Source organism: Petromyzon marinus, chromosome 9 (genome assembly GCF_048934315.1).
Source record: "Petromyzon marinus isolate PM22_M1 ecotype Great Lakes invasive population chromosome 9, UKy_Petmar_22M1.pri1.0, whole genome shotgun sequence".
NCBI classification, from domain to species: domain Eukaryota; kingdom Metazoa; phylum Chordata; class Hyperoartia; order Petromyzontiformes; family Petromyzontidae; genus Petromyzon; species Petromyzon marinus.
This window is the reverse complement of record NC_133675.1, coordinates 16,836,268-16,852,528: the sequence shown is the minus strand read 5'-3', so window position 1 is coordinate 16,852,528 and position 16,261 is coordinate 16,836,268. Positions and strand designations below refer to the sequence as shown.

The window sequence follows — 16,261 nt, the reverse complement described above, 5'->3', positions numbered from 1 at the left end:
TAATAGCGGAATGAAAAGCGCTCGAGACGGCTGCAGAAGCGCATCTGAAAGCGCCGCGCGACGCGGTGACCGCCATCTTTGTTCGATGCGCGTCGAGCGGCTACGTTGGCCACCTCTGTAACGGACTGCTCATCAGTTTGTCTTTTAATAAATGCAGGCCCTTTGTGTATTCTACTGAAACGTCATATGTAATTTATAGAAACCGAACAAGATTTATGTCCGTATATGTAAAAATGTGGTGCGTTTAACGCAACCGTGTCAAGGCACCAGACACTCGATTGAGGAAAGTCCATCTGGAAATGTATCGAGCCGACTGGGCAGCGTGCATATTATTGACTTGCTGCTGGTGCAGCTGGTGCTCCTACCAGGGCGATGAGCTGCAGAGCAGTGGTGTCCTCGGGAACCGAGAGCACGGAGAAGGGCCACGGCCCCGGGGCGCCCCACACCGTGAGACGGTGCCGACCGCGGCGCCACTCCTCCTCCGTTCCAAACACCTGCACGAGCGGGCGAGCCGCAGCGCTCACTCATCGGTACGCGGTGCGGTGTGGCCGATCTGACCACAAGCTACACGGACAAGCTACACAATTGAAATATTTTGCTTGTGTGCAGTGGTAAAATTGCGTTGGTGTGTTGCGTTGGTGCGTTGCGTTGGTGCATTGTGCCCTTGTGTTGTACTGCTGTACTGTGCCGGCGTGCTGTGCCGAGGTGTGCCGCGCGTCGTGCTGGCGCGTGCCATCACCCTGGAGGCGGGGGTGTTCTCCCCCCCGAGGGGGGCCTCCTCTCGGCGAACGCACAGGAAGAGGCTGGAGATGGGCAGCGCCTCATTATGGACGTTACGCAACCGCAAGTGGCGGTAGCCTGCAAGACGCGCGCACGCACGCGCACACACGCACACACGCACACACGCAGCAGCGTGGGAATTCACGCAGGACACGCGGGATAAGAAGGTGTCCCCGACGCCGCGCGTGCCGCCGGTGCCGCCGGTGCGCCGGGTGCTCTACCTGTGCGCAGCGAGGCCAGCGGCACCATCCGCTGCGCGGTGACGCCGCCGCCGCCGCCGCCGTCCACGACGGACAGGCGGAGGAAGGCCATCGCCTCCAGGTGCACGGGCAGCGTGAAGGTCTCGCCCCACAGGGGGTTGAGCGCGTTGCGGGCCACGGTCTTGGTGCGCAGGTGGCCCGCGTGGCACGTGTCCAGCGGCATGCCCGCCAACTCGAGCTCCACGTGGGGGCTGCCCGCCGTGTTCCCCGGGCACACGTACTGCCCCGAGATCACCTGCGCGTCCGCACGGGCACGGCGCGCGACCACCGCACGTGCGCACGCCGATCGGAGACGTTTACGGACGCGGCACTCGCCGATTCGCTCCGGTCACTCGCTAGCCGGCGGGCAGTCGCCTGCTCATCGCTCTTCGACCGACTCAACGCCCGACATCTAACGGCTCAACGCTCGATTCACAAATACGAAAGAGGCACCATCCCAGCGATGCACCACTCCGTTACTCTGGCTCAACCACCGCAAAGTAAAGTCAAAGCTGCCGCTCTAGACCGACATCGGCCGTACGAAGAAGAAGAAAATTGTCCTCGGAGCGCGCATCGTCGGCTCCGCCAGCGAGCAGTGCAGAGCGGGAGGGGGGGGGGGGTCGCGTACCGTGATGTGGTACGTGGTCGGCTGCACCCCCTCGATCTCGCGGTCCATGGGGCGGAAGGTCTTCTGGAGGGGGCAGGTCCTGTCCCTGAGCACCGGCGGCTTCAGCACAAACCCACAGCCGCCGTTCTGCTCAAACATGGCCGCGTTCAGCGCCATGGGTAAGTCTTCACACGCACGCACGTAGACGCACACACACAGGCACGCGCACGCACACGCGCGCACGCGAATACAACAACGTCAAACAGGCTACACGACGGGTAAAGGACGTGGCTCGTGACGCAGGCACTCGCATCGTGTGACATCACCAACATGAATGTGAGGCCTACTCACTGGTGGTGTGAGGCCACTGGGAGAAGCATTGCTGTGTAAACTTTAGCCGAGAAAATTACCATTGGTTGGGAGCAATAAATATAACGATTAAATAACGGCACGTAAAACATGCGGTGGTTGGTTAATATTTCTGCGACGTATACCGTATACACATCGCACTCTAGCTGCTCTGCATGGCAGATACATTAGCGTATGCTGTGCGGAGTGCCGAGCATTTGTATTAAAGGCTCCTCTGTGCCTTCATTTCACACACCTTCAGATAATAATGATCTGTTTAGCTAAATGGTCGACCGATTGCCATTCATGCTGTTGTCTGAAACAACAAGAGAGCGATATTTGTAAATGTTGTGGATTCGCTCTCCAACACACAACCGGTGTGCTGTACTAGAAACGAATTGGCATGTTCTGTTTACGTGACTAACCTTACTAATTGGCTGTGTCGGGTGGTGGCGGGTTTAAGAACATATTTATATTTACGTGATCTAACCTATATTATGGATGATATTGGTCGCAAAAGCCTACGTGTTAAACTGAGCAATATTTATACACACGTGTGTAATTCATTATTATATGGAGGTTTCCAAGATGCAAACACTAATACACACACGCATGCATTCATAAATACATACACGCAAATGGTCTTATGAAATATTCTTTGTAGCACAAAATAATTATAGTTTTCTGTTGAACGAGGACCTACATCTAACACAGAGGGTCTTTGTCCAGAAACACCTGCGGGTTGCCTTCAATAGTGTAAGCAAGTCCAATTTTTCTGATGAGACACTGACCGGCGTCCAAATTTTTCATGTGTTGAACTAACGCTGCTTAAATTACGCACTCCCAGAATGCCGTGTAAGGGATGTAAAATAAATAAATATGTTCATCTTTTTTTAATGTGAAAGTACAGATTAGTGAAGGCAGGGTATTGCCGGCTAATGTATTGTATTCTTTCTAGTGTTCAAGAGCCATTGCACCAGGCTACATCACAATTCCTCTGCCCCTGGCTTCCCACTCAGGCAGGACACGCACCCTCGGTCTGGTAGTTGAGCGCCACCATCTGGATGCCGTGGAGCCAGTAGAGCATGGGGTGCGGGTTCGAGGATTCGATTCTCGTCGCGGCAGGATACGTGCGCAGCAGCTGGCACATGGTGTGCTGCGGCACCTGGGAGGGAGGGACCGGGTCGCAGCGGCGCGAGTTCGTATCAAACGCGGTAACGCTCCGTGTCGCGCGCGCGTGCTCGGTGAGAGTAAACATCAGCAGGGAAAGGGAATGACGACGAGCAGCTCGGCGCGGGTCGTTACCATGAACAGGTAGAGAGGCTTGCAAGCGATTATTAAGTTGGGCAATGTAAGTGTACTTATTAATTGTTCGTACTTTCAGCCGCACGAAGCACACGCGGGCAGCCTTGTTGTTTACGTCGCGTCGATTGCTTAGCCGTGGGGCTGTAGCGGCCAACTCATTCAAGCTTCCCCTCGCGTGATTGGCTACCCGCGAGCGGTTATGGATTAGTGGGCTTGGAGTGGGGGGGGGGGCCGCCGTTGATTTGGTAAAACGGTTCAAAGGACTAAAATCCTGACCAGTGAAGGGCTTGAACAGAGAGGACCGGGGCTCTCCCCGGACTGCTTGGGCTACGCGTCACGTGACTTACTTCAGCAAAGGAGTCCTGCGTAACTACGCGCTCCGGACTCCTCGGTGGCGGGAGGCACACACCTTGGCGCCGTAGCGACGGCACAGGCGCTTGGCGGCGTTCTCGTTCATGGAGGACATGTGATAGCACTTGGGCGTGCGGATGAGGGCGCTGAGAGATTTTGCGGAGAGAGGAGGCGCCACCCCGGGGTCCTCCGCATCACCGCCGGTCCCGTCGCCGCCTGCCACGCGACAAAACGCAAGACGGCGGCGCTCAGCCCGCGAGCGGGACGCCGAGTGCTCGCCCCACCGTGCCAGGAACCATCGTGGCCGGACGTACGCGGACGTAACGCCACAAGGAACCGGCATGAAATCCCGCGACAACTTTGCGACTGTGCGCGCGTTCACGCGTTGCAGCGCGTCACCGTGCCCCCTACTCGGCGTGAGCACGGTGCCCGGGCTCCGGCGCTGGGGTGGTCACTGGGCTGCTGTCTGCACGCCGCCCGGGCTCCGGAGTTCCCATGACGGTCGGGAACTCACAGGAGATGGAGACTTTTCAGTCCCGGCTGAAAACCCCCACCACCTGTCTGACGCAGCGGCCTCCTATCTCTCCGGTTCTCGACCTGGTCTCTTTAGTCTCTCTCCACAGTTACGTATCACTCATTCCTTCCTTTTTTACCTGCATGCCGCTCTGAGATCCGTCGTTAAAGGGCGCCTTATAAATCAAATTAGTTTTACATGCGTGTGCACGTGGTGCGTGTGCACGTGGTGCGTGTATGTGCATGTGTGTGCGTGCGTTCTGACTCACCCTTGGCGTGCGTGCGCGCGTGCGCCACGTCCTGCTCCCCGGTGCTCATCCTCTGCGCGGCCGCACCAAACAGCGACTTGCGCGATGCCTTCGCTTTCAGGCGCGCGGGGCCCGGGGGGCCGGGCCTGGAGAAGCCTGGGGCCACACCAGGGGACAACGACGGTGGGGGGCCGTGAGCGGTGGCTCCCCGTGGCGACGCCTCGAGAGCGGCCGCCGCCGTTTGGGGCACGGCGGAGATGGCTCAGGTTAAGCAAATTTAAATTAAGGTTCGGATTAATTAGAATGCGGGAAGTAAGAAAAGGGGGTGGCTTAACAGGGCTTACGGAATGGTACAGTTTAAAATGCTTGACTCACGCCCGGAATAAAGGGGGTTTTAAATGTGGAGAATTTTAATAGCTCAGCTGGGAATTCCCAAAACTGGTAGCAAGCTCAGCAAACTAACTTGCTATTCAAGGTTTATTAAAGATTGAAAAAGTGTAAAATGTACATTCGCTAACACCCGAATACAATTCCATAAAAAGTAGGAATTACGTCACCGTCGCCCCGCTCTCACCCACAAAAATTCGAGAGCAAACCCCTTGCGATGAGTCCGTGCCTCCGTCTTCTGCACATGATAAAACGATACGTCGAGAGGCAATCCTCGGGCTGACCCTTCACGACGAAGCGGAGGTGACCCGGCGCTGTTGCTGTGCATAACACCTGGAAACTTGACGGCCTGGCAGTATATGACGAGGTCAGACATCTCCTGCGCGATCTGCCGACTCTCCTTCTTGTTGTGCGGAAGCAGAACCTCCTCCCGCAGCTCCATGTCATACACCTGCCAACGCACGCAGACGCACGGAATCAACGACTTTGCTCAAGGTGCCGGTGGGATTCCCTACAATCGGTTCCCGTGCGACTCCTTTTGGACGAACAGACAACGTGGTCCCACAAGTAGATGGACAGAAATAAAAAAAAATACTGAAAAAATACTGCAATCGGGGTCAGAGAGTTGTGCCGCGCAACGTTGGCTCGCAATCACCGTTCCTGTTGCGTTGTACCGTACGGTCCCGCGCACCGAAGTTCGGTCATTCTCTTGTGACCGAGGTCACTCGTGCAGCCGAGATTTGCCCCGCTCTCTCGCGCTCTCGCCCCCGGCCACAAACAAAACCAAAAGCGAGGCCGTCGAGAGCTACGGGCTCTGTGCCGTACGCACCACGTAGCGCTTCTGCTTTGAGGAGGCCTTCTCCTTGCGGCTGGGCGAGGGCGGTTGCGCTTCCGTTGCCGCCCCGCTTCTGCTCTTGCTCTGCTCCTCTGTGTCCTCCGACGGAAGCCGCTCGGTGCGCTCGTCCAGGATGGTGTCTGCGGGGGGGGGGGGGGGGCGGCGTGGGGTAGACGGTGAGGGATTGAGAATGAGGAGGAGGGGGGCGAGGAGGCATCTGGGAGGTGGGGGCAGGGTGGGAAATTGAGATCGGGGAGGTAACGAGGGAGAGTCGTGCAGCATGGCGCCAGACCACGTGGACCAGATGGATCTTTGTTATCAGTCAAATCTTGGGTTTGTTTTTACATTGCAGGAAACATTTTATCAGCTGCACGGCAAAGAGCTGCTCTCACTTGTCACCCGAACACATGAATGAATATTTTGGTCTCACGCAGTACGGGGAGACATGGCACTCTTCAGTGGTGATCACCGACCAAGGCCATCATCGCATTCTCTCTCCAACAAAGCTAAAGCAGGGTTACTCCATAAGCACACTCTCCAATGAGCCACCCCGTATGACTAATAACAACAACAATGTAGGAGAACTCTTTCAAAATATAAACGAACCCAAGTTTACCGATTAACAAAACTTCTGTTTCTAAATACACCTAATAAACACGTGTACAGGAGTGAAAACATGTATTATAAAAATAACGATTGAGGTTGGATCAAAAGGCCCGCACCGCCCGAGTTAACCACGACGCATCTCCGTGAATCTGCTCACGTCCGCCAACAGACGTCCGAGGAAGTTTCCGTGACCTCAGAGTTTACCGAGCAAGCCCTGGCTCCTCAACCGCTCGCTTCCCGCGGCGCCGCCGTCTCCTCGTCACAGAAAACTCCGTGTTCCCCCCCCCCTTCCCTACGAGCGATTTACTCAACAGTGGAAACGAGCAGAGAGGTCTGCGGCAGCCAAGTCTAGCCAGCGGCCTGGGGGGAGACGATTGACCGATTAAAATCGAGCATCGTGAAAGGTCGCCATGGCAACGCAAAGCTTGAGAGCCGAAGCGGTGTCCATGGAGAAGCGGTGTCCATGGAGAAGTGGAATAGCAGGCCACGCGTCTCGACTCTACTTGGTCTCATTCCCTTGCAATGTGTAATTACGCAATTAGTGGCGTGTACGTACGCACTGCCCCGCGCTGTGGCCTCAATAAATGAATCTGTGTAACTCCATCTGCATTCCAATAAGCTGAGGTCATGACTTTTAGAGCAAACGCTGGAACTTTGGAAACTTCTTGGTGGGAGTGAGCCGTGGTTGGCGTTACCCCTGAAGACTCGGAGTCTCGGTTTCTGAATCAAAACTTTGGAATCCACTCAAAATTCTTCATTATTCCTGCAAAATCCTGCTCGTGCTGGGGCACGCACAGTACAAGTGAAACCTCTGCTCACTGCTGCCGTCCACAGAGGCTGCATGGTGCCGATCTGCACACTCGTTATTTATCCACAAGAACACAAGTGATGTCTGTGACTATAACACGGGAGGGCGTCAGATATTAATCAGATTTGCTTTGAATTTGAAGCGATTCGTCAGCTAACCAACCAACATCACAGCAGCAGCAACTCCAGGGGGTTGAGAGGTCAGTCGATGTTGCTGAGATGAGACGTTCAAGTGGAGCTCTACCTTCGACAAAGCGACTTCAACCCTGAGGATGCTCGGAAAGCCGAATGGAGTTCACACGAAGCCAGAAACGCCTCGTGAAAGATGCGATGCAGAAATCCCCTGGATTCGATCTTCCGAAGTTAATGGGCCACAACCCTAAACCACATCCACACAAACCATGGCAGTGGAGTAGCTGGGGGGGGGGATGATTGATGATGCACAACTGTAACATTAGAAACTCTCCGTTGTGTGACTGTGGTCACCCAGAACAGAGCGTGGGGCATCTCAGGAGCAGTCAACGCCCGATTCACAAACACGAAGGGAGGGCATTGTCACAGCGATGCACCATCACCACTCAGAAACTCAAGACGCAATCTGGCTTATCAACCACCTCAATGTAAAATCATAGTTGCTGCTCTACATCAACATCGGCCCTACGTTAAAGAAGAACGAGTTTATTCATATCTTTAGGAGATAAAACAGGCCGTGTTGTTGATTATTTGAGCAGGTGTATTCATCAGTCTGGTGTCTGAGCTAAATCCCACGACAAACAGAAATGGCGTTTGTGGATGCGGAGTTTAAGACTTGGGCACTCCTACTCAAAATCCAGACACTAGGTGGGAGTAGACACTCTCTCAAAAACAAAGATCCCCTTTAACAGACTATTAGGGAAGTGCTGTTAGAGAAGCACCGATGAAGGCTGGCACGGTACACGAAAAGTGGGTGGCCAGCACCACGCCCGCCCGCCCGCCTTTGTCTTCCCAACGGCGATGTTTATACACCGCACCGGTTACATTGCTGTACAATGAGTTGAGGAGCAGCGGGGGGAGAAGAACGCTGAACAGCAGCTGCTCGCAATCGCCGGGATCAGATCACGGCAGCTGATAAACTTTACTCTCCTCTTTTAAAAGACACACCAACGTCGTCACCAAGTGTGACATGCCAGAGAAGTCCCCGAGCGTAGCAACACCTCAAGGGGGCATCAGCCGCACACGCGCGCTGCGTTGTGAAAAGGCTCTCACGTGACCACGGGGACGATAAAGGCCACCTGCTGCGCCAGGGCGCTTCCATGGGACGACAGAAACCCAGCGGTGCAGTCGGTGCGGGGAGCGTGGCTCCAGGAACGGAACGTTACGACCAGCGGGAACGGCCGTTCACGCAAACGCAGCAGGGAGGATTTAATCCAGCCACGCAGCGCTGTGTATGCGGAGTGCACCTCACGTTGAACATGGAATTGCGATCAATTCAATTCCAACAATGTAGCTGCTGGCTTTTAACCCCAGTCACACAACAGACTCCAAATGCAACCGGTGCCGTTCAAATGCAGACTCCCTCGGCAAAGGAGCGGTTCTTGGGAGACTCGATACCGTGACTCAAGATAAAAGCGAAAAGATTAGAAGCGTACGCGCATTTAAGTCTCATTATTTGCAAAGGTTTAGTTTGAGAAACAACGCCTGAAATAAATAGGTAGAGTACGGTAGCCTGCAAGCAATCTGAGCTGTGTACGAACAAACGGATATTCTGACATCTCAAGTCGACCCAACACGACCTGGACGATTCCCCGTAACCCCCTCCCTGTAAACAAACACCCAGACAGGTTCCACAGTCGGACGTTACGAGTCCAGCAGAGCCAAGAAAGAATGGTCCGAGGAGGGGGGCGCAGGGGGGGAATGAATGTTAATTGACGGCACACAAACACAAAGATCTCCCGTATAGCCTTAACAGACCGTTGGGGCCAGTGCTGTTGGCGAGCACCTTTCAAGGCCGGAACAGCACACGAGGGGGTGAGTCGCCAGCACCACGCCCGGCCGCCTTTGTCACCCCAGTGGCGATGTTTACTACACACCGCTACACCAGGTACTCATTTGAGGTCGAGTCGACCTAGGGGAGGCCGAGGACCGGTTCAGACAATCGCCACTAACGTTGGCCACGTACGGTAATCGAACTTGGGTCGCCCGGTCCGTAGCACTGTGCATCAAGCACTGTGCCACCGCTCCAAACAGGGATGTTATGCGCGCACACACAGACACACAGGAATGCCCTTTCACACACAGCAATGAGTTTAGTGGCGTAGTAGCCATGCAATGGTTGTTGGAGGAAGTTACCTTTCTGGAGAGCCTGCATGGATGTGGAAAGGCCGTCAGCTGGAGGGAGATAGGGAAGGGGGAGGGGAGAGATGGATTGAGCAGGGTCATGGTAAGAGAAAGGAAATATGACAGAGCTGTGATGAGTGGGGAGTCATTCTGCCATCAAGCACAATCGTCTCTTCGGATGTTTTAATATCCTCCCCCCTGTGGCCTCCCAACAAACCGAACATGGGCAGCCTAAGGTCACCCTTTTTAAACGACCACGCCCCACTCCCTCTGCATGCAAAGCCAACAGATCCCAGGCAATCTGGATGCCCTTTGCACTCTGAAAGGCACATCTCTCTGGCGGCAGGTCTCACATTCCGGTCGTGCCTTTGTCTGCCAGAGAATGCACACGAGAGTACATTGTTGTTGTTGTTCTTAAACCTGACTTAGGAAGACTGCGAGACGTGAAAAGCTCAGCGAATAGGGTTTGATGGAAGGACTAACATTTAAGAATGTCTGCTTTAGGCCAAATTCATGTTGGTACACTTGAGAAAGGGCTCTCCAAACCCATCGTTCCACACACTGTAATTTGTTAAACTTAAGCACTCCTTGGAAATTGTGCATCTTTTCTTATTTTCTTTGTAGAATGTTTTTGCCTTTTCGCCATTTTTCTTCTTCTATATGCCGCTCTCGGTCTAGTGCAACGAGATGAACGATCTCCATGGATCTCTCGCAGAGCACTGCGGCCCTCTGAGAACGGCCCACGGAAGCAGTTATAACGGAACTACTTCTGAGATCCCTTCACATGATCTCTGCTCCACACAGTAGGCAGCCGTACTCTTCCACTCACTCTGCTATCGGGCACAGTATTCATCGCCGGACAGTCAAACCAACATACTTAATTCTCAGAGCTGAAATTTTTGCTACGTTAAGTGCAGAATCACGTTTTTTGTGATGCGTTTTTTTGTGTGTGCAGTCATTGGTGACTGTGCTGAGAACGTTAACTCATTGCACTCAAGAACCCGGCTTAGTCGCCTGCTTAGTCGCCTGCTTAGTCGCCAGTTTAGTCACCGGTTTAGTCACAGGTTTAGTTGCCGGTTTAGTCAGGTTTAGTCGCTGGTTTAGTCGCCGGTTTAGTCACAAGTTTAGTCACAGGTTTAGTCACCGTTTAGTCACCGGTTTAGTCCCAGGTTTAGTCCCAGGTTTAGTCACCGTTTAGTCGCAGGTTTAGTCGCCGGTTTAGTCACCGTTTAGTTGCCGGTTTAGTCGCAGGTTTAGTCACAGGTTTAGTTGCCGGTTTAGTCGCAGGTTTAGTCACAGGTTTAGTCGCCGGTTTAGTCGCAGGTTTAGTCGCCGGTTTAGTCACAGGTTTAGTCACCGTTTATTCACAGGTTTAGTCACCGTTTAGTCACAGGTTTAGTCACCGTTTAGTCACAGATTGTCACAGGTTTAGTCACCATTTTTAGTCACTGTTTTAGTTACAGGTTTAGTCACCGTTTTTAGTCACGCTTTAGTCACAGCCGGTGGGGCTGCTGGATTTGCATGGAAGATCTCAACGGTGGAAGCTTCCTGGTTCGGATCTCTGAGCGACGTGGTCACCCTTTAAAACACATTTCATATTGTGGGAGAAAAGAGCTTTTCTTGGATGGCGTAGTTTAACGCAATGCGCCATGGAGATTGTGTGGTGATGAAAGCACAGTGGCTATATCAGGATACACAATGAGTGTTAGGACAGTGAATTAAAACACCAACGTACTGGCAGATATTCAAGAGAGTGATGATATGTCATGGACAATGAGGGTTAGTTATAGAATTAGGAGCCAAATACACACACACACAATACACATTTCAGTAAAAACATCATTTAGCAGTTCCAATTGAGGTTTAAATAATTATCAATGATATGCAAGAGAAAGCTGGGTAAAGCCACGAGTGTTGCACACAAACGGACGTCGATTCCCATTTCACTCACTCGGAGACTGAAGCCCAAAGCAAAATCTGTGCTTTCTGAAGCAAAGAAAATGGTCCATGGGCCAGAGCATAAATCGCTACACCACTGCCCAAGGTAGCAAAACTTGAGTGGCACTGATTTATTTACACGGCAAATCAGAGTGTTCACTGTTATTGGCTTTGCAAAGAGGCAATGCAGTTTGAACACACACAGACGTCAATATCACTGTGGCCCTTAAGAGAAAAAACAAAACAGACGTAATTGAAGGACGTTTCAGTTAATGGCCCTTCTTGAGCGCTCTGAAAAAGGCCCCACTGCCTGAAACGTAGTAGGCGTGTTGAGTTTTTGTTGTCCACCACTGCCACAGCAACAGCATCACCAAATAATTTGGTTACAAATGTTTCCTTTCATCAACTCTGAATACAAAGTCAGCAACACCTCAGCGAGATCTTTGCGTGGACTCGTGATTAAATGATGACCTAAGCTTTGTCTCACAGCAGCATTGTACGAAGTGGCAGATTGCTAGGTTACCATAAGGCCCTATCCTTGGCATTACATTATTCATATTCCTCAGCACAAGTGTTACCCTATTAATATCACTTTTCAGCAGATGGCTCGCTGGTTTATTTACTTGTTTTGGATATAAGAATCCAACTTTTTACAATGAGATTCGCTAAATAAAACGAAGGACTGGATGGATTTAAACCCACGTCTGATATATAACACTTTAAAGCCTTTATTGAATTTGGAGTTTAACCCTGTGACTTCGTAAAAAAATTTAAGTTGTGTTATGTAAGCTTGTAACATATAGATGCAGTTTGTTGTAAACCGACTCACAATTGACGTATGTTTAATCTAAAGTTTAAATAAGGTACACATTTAATTCAAAGCGTTTGACAGTGTATGTGTGATGAATTTCTTTCACATCGTACGGAGTCAACCGTGCTAATCGGAGGTACGAGGGAAGGACAACAAACTAACACAAACAAAGTGTGGTCCCATGGCCCTGGACTGGAATGCAGAAGGAGCTGTGTCAGCTTTTCCATTTTGGCTTCCCATGACTCCACATAGTGAGCGTTATTTTGACTAATTTTATCCCGGACTATGCTAACAATTTGTGGGTGGAACGCGGTCTTAAGATAGAAACCACGAGGACGATTTGATCGAGACGAGTGTGAAAATACGGAAATAGAAACATTAACGCAATCCCCGATTGAACTGCACCCATTTCTCCACCCATGTCCCACATCCCACGGCACTTCGCCACACAGCCTGGCCTCGACGTGCAGTCCTGCGGCACAGCCCTCGCTGGGAAGAACAACGTTTACGTGAGATTCCGTGAAGGAAATTCACATTTTGACTACGCTTTAAACGGCATGCAAGCAAGGAGGCAGCGAGTTCTTGCTCGTGACAAGACCCGCGTGCGTCGCTGCGTGCTGGCTGGGCTTTACAGAGCCGAGGCGTCGTGTGGCTTGAGCTCTCGGCTGCGATGCTGACGTGGAGGCTCGCAGCGACCAGAGGCCTTGCACGCAGTCGCCGAAGCGTGCAGCTGCAGGTATTTGTGTTGGCCCGATTAGCCGCAAGAGCCACAAACGGTGGAGCGTGCACACAAAACAAAGCGCTCGTTCAGACTGACTCCACAGCAGCACGGCCCCCACCGCCGCCCACCGCCACCGCCGCCACACCACTGCCACCACCACCGCCACCACCACCACTACCACCGCCGCCACCACCGTCACCCATCACCGTCACCACCACCACCACCGCCGCCGCCACCACCACCACTACCGCCACCGCCACCACCACCACGTGTTATCATTATAAAGGCTGAATTTTGTGACCAAAGCAAGTTTACGTCCATAAACTATGTGTAATGTCACAAAGGACTGATACACGTTTGTTGCTATGCGAGGCCTGGTTTAGAGTCCTCAACGTGTGCCAGGCGTACGAGCACGCGGCAGCTGTGAGAGTACAGCCGTGTGGGGCAACGGAGTGTGCACGAGGGAACCTGGAGGCAAGCGCAGCCATCTTGCGACCGGTGGCTTCCACTCACACCTCCCAGCGTTAACACTGTCCCTGCGACTTCCAGGCCGTGAGCTTCCACCACTTCACGTGGCCTGAGCTGCGCCACACCTGGAAACAAGCGGCACGCCGCCTTGGTGTGGAACGGCAGCTGTTGTAACCGTTAATTTTATTCTGCACTGGTGATGCGAAGCCTCGAGGTGCCCGGCAGCCTCCTCAGCTTGCTCAGCGTGCCCTTACTGCCTCGTGCCAAAGGTACGTGGGTGGAAGTGTGTGCAGGGACAGTGCTGGGACGGCCGCAGGAGTGTTTGTTGGGGTCTATAATAAGAATTAGAGAGGTGTGCGCGCGACAAATGAATCGCTCCCACCACTCCGGCGATTTGACGAGTTGTTACATTTTCACGGTAATGGTACCTTACGAAGAATCTTGATTTTTGTTAACACCGCGGTGAATGTGGTGGCGACGAGAGGCAGAGGGGGGCCACGTGAATCGACGACGGAGACCAAATCTTAACGCGTTGATTCTTGCCCGCGTGAGATTGAGCGCAAGGATTCGGTACCGCTCGTCGGACCGACGAACCGCCGCCACACCGCTGGTTAAGGATGCGGCGCGGGGAGCGTACCGTCGGACAGCGACTCGTAGTCGTAGTCGTACTCGTCCTCGTCCTCCTCCTCCTCGTCCGCGGTGGCGCTGGACTGCTGCGCCGCCAGGCTGGCCAACTTGTGGGCCTAGCGGCACCACGCCAACAACAACAACGGCCGTTACACGACGGCGAACGGACGTGTCGTCACACTGCTAGCGTCACAGCGGCGACTCCAGCCAAGCGACGATGCACTCACGCTCACTGCAGTGGCTCTCCCTGCACACTGGACTCCTACTCTTTGTGGGAATAGTGTAAGTGGGCATTGTTTATCAGGTCCTCCCTATTTATTACAGGTTTCAAAAATATGTATGTGTGTATGTTGAACTTATTTCGCACCGTACGTAGCCAACCGTGCTAATCAGAGGTGCGGGGGAAGGAAAACAAACTAACATGTGTAAGTAAACGGGCGGTCAATATTGATATTCTGGCCAGTAGGTGGCTGGCTGGGCTCTGCAGTGACCTTGTATGCACACCAGCCACGTGGACAATGGAGGCCTGATGCAGGCCTGTGGGTATGTGTCCTCGGCCACCAGAGGTGCTCGCCAATAGTACTTGCCCCAACGGTCTGTTAAGGCTATATGGGGGATCTTTCTCTTTGTAGGCCAACATGGAATAGAGCAAGAAAATTATTATTATGGAACTTGGTTGCTTCAATTGTGCAGTGGCAGGAGGCTGGTCATTAAAAAGTGAAGCAAAATTACGTGGATAAATCCGAATGCTCAGGCTGTGGTGCTCACAGATTGTTAAAACCTAGAAAAGACCGTGGAACTTCTGTGATACAAACCAGGGCGAGAGAAACATGTTCAGACCACGACAGAGCAATTGCAGCGGTGCAAGTGGAGCTGGGGGGTAGATGAGTGAGAGGCGCTGCTGGCCGTGTTGACAGATCAAAGGGAGGAATTAAAGCAGCTGTGGTTGACACTGGCAAAGTCGCTGCTGGGTTTAATGGTTAAAGGGAACAAACATGGGTGGTCATAGGAGAAAATCCTGGAGGTTTGGACGATCTAGTTTAATCAATCCAATTTTTTACATCCAATTTGAAAAGTGGCCACCACTCCACAAGACTCATCGAGAAACACCAGACAGCAGAAGAGAATCATGCAAGCAGAGCAAATGCAAGCGCAGCAAATGCCGTGGATCTGGAGTGAGGGTTCAGTCCGACCTGGAGAGAGTTATGACCGCATGTACGGTGAGAATATTGAGTTCGACGTTGTTGTGGTCATCGAGCTAAGATCCGAGTAATTGGTGGATTCGCAGGAAGCGATTGGTCAGCGTTCGCGAGATAGCGGCACCCCCTTACCTTCTGTTTGAGCAGGTCCACGGGCGTGTGGTGAGCTTTCAGCTTGCGGTTTTTGATCAGGATCTTGCCTCGCAGTTGCCACGGCGATGGCAGCATGGGGTCGTCTAAGAAGTCCGACTCGAAGAGGAAGCGTGTCACGAGTCGCTCCCCGAAGACGTTCTGCCAAAGAAGCGACCGGCGGGGGCAGTCGTGAGCTAGCGGCGACCGTAGCCACTCACGGTCCAAGTGTGGCGAGATCATTGATTGATCATTCAGATCATTCACCTAACTAGAAAGTCAATGATGAATCGAGTTAAGTATTTTTCTGCTCGGTGCGCACACGTGCACCGAGCAGACCTGTACACGCACAGCATACGTGGACACGCACGATTGTACGAGGTTGTACGGTGCGCGGCCGTGTTTGTGGAGATGGGGCACCTTGAAGATTTCGGCCATTTTACGCTGCTGGGCGAGGCAGCAGTGGTTCTCGATGGAGAGGATGACGGGGAGCTCGCTCGTGACGAACGCGCTGCGGTTGATCGCCTCCACCACATCCTGCAGGGCCGGGGCAACCCAGACATCGGTGACGTCACACACGGCGGTGACGTCTCACACGGCGGTGACGTCTCACGCAGCGACAGAGCGGTGCACACCTACAACTTGCGCTCCTACGCACTGCCTATTCGGGAAGGATAGTCACGGCATCAGGAGGCCTTCATCCAGCAGGCTGCGCGTGGGAGGGCAGGGTTGGTGGGTCACGCAGAGATGGGGGAACCGTGGTGGCTAGGAGATGTTAACTACCTCGCCTGGTATACAGGAGGTCGTGGGTTCGATCCCGGCCCGGACGCCTGCTGTATATTTGGAATTAACATGTTCTCCCTGTAGTCTCGTGGATTCAACGTGCGTTCAGAGTATGTGGCTGCTATAAATGTCCACGTGATGAGCCACTTCGTTGAGCTATCATTTGTGGCCAGGTCGCTTCTGATAAAGAGCTAGGTAGCTCAGTGGGCCTTACCTGGTACAATAAAAAGAGTTAATCGGCGA

General features: G+C 53.0%; 1 protein-coding gene across 4 annotated transcripts in view; it reads right to left on the bottom strand.

Annotated features, from left to right (window-relative positions):
* Positions 1 to 16,261, bottom strand: part of PLCE1 (phospholipase C epsilon 1) — a 103,793-nt gene that overhangs the window by 5,612 nt on the left and 81,920 nt on the right. For 2 of the 4 annotated variants that reach the window (XM_076065964.1, XM_076065963.1), the window contains exons 19-31: positions 15,656 to 15,772; positions 15,239 to 15,397; positions 13,918 to 14,023; positions 9,355 to 9,393; positions 5,608 to 5,753; positions 5,112 to 5,229; positions 4,413 to 4,547; positions 3,689 to 3,846; positions 3,007 to 3,139; positions 1,648 to 1,811; positions 1,002 to 1,275; positions 740 to 858; positions 366 to 494 (exon numbers count right to left, since the gene is read on the bottom strand). In XM_076065964.1, coding sequence (XP_075922079.1) covers positions 366 to 494; positions 740 to 858; positions 1,002 to 1,275; positions 1,648 to 1,811; positions 3,007 to 3,139; positions 3,689 to 3,846; positions 4,413 to 4,547; positions 5,112 to 5,229; positions 5,608 to 5,753; positions 9,355 to 9,393; positions 13,918 to 14,023; positions 15,239 to 15,397; positions 15,656 to 15,772 — 1,797 coding nt within the window. Of the gene's footprint in view, positions 1 to 365; positions 495 to 739; positions 859 to 1,001; positions 1,276 to 1,647; positions 1,812 to 3,006; positions 3,140 to 3,688; positions 3,847 to 4,412; positions 4,548 to 5,111; positions 5,230 to 5,607; positions 5,754 to 9,354; positions 9,394 to 13,917; positions 14,024 to 15,238; positions 15,398 to 15,655; positions 15,773 to 16,261 lie in introns of those variants that run through there. The other 2 variants (XR_012941359.1, XM_076065967.1) reach the window with 2 other exon arrangements.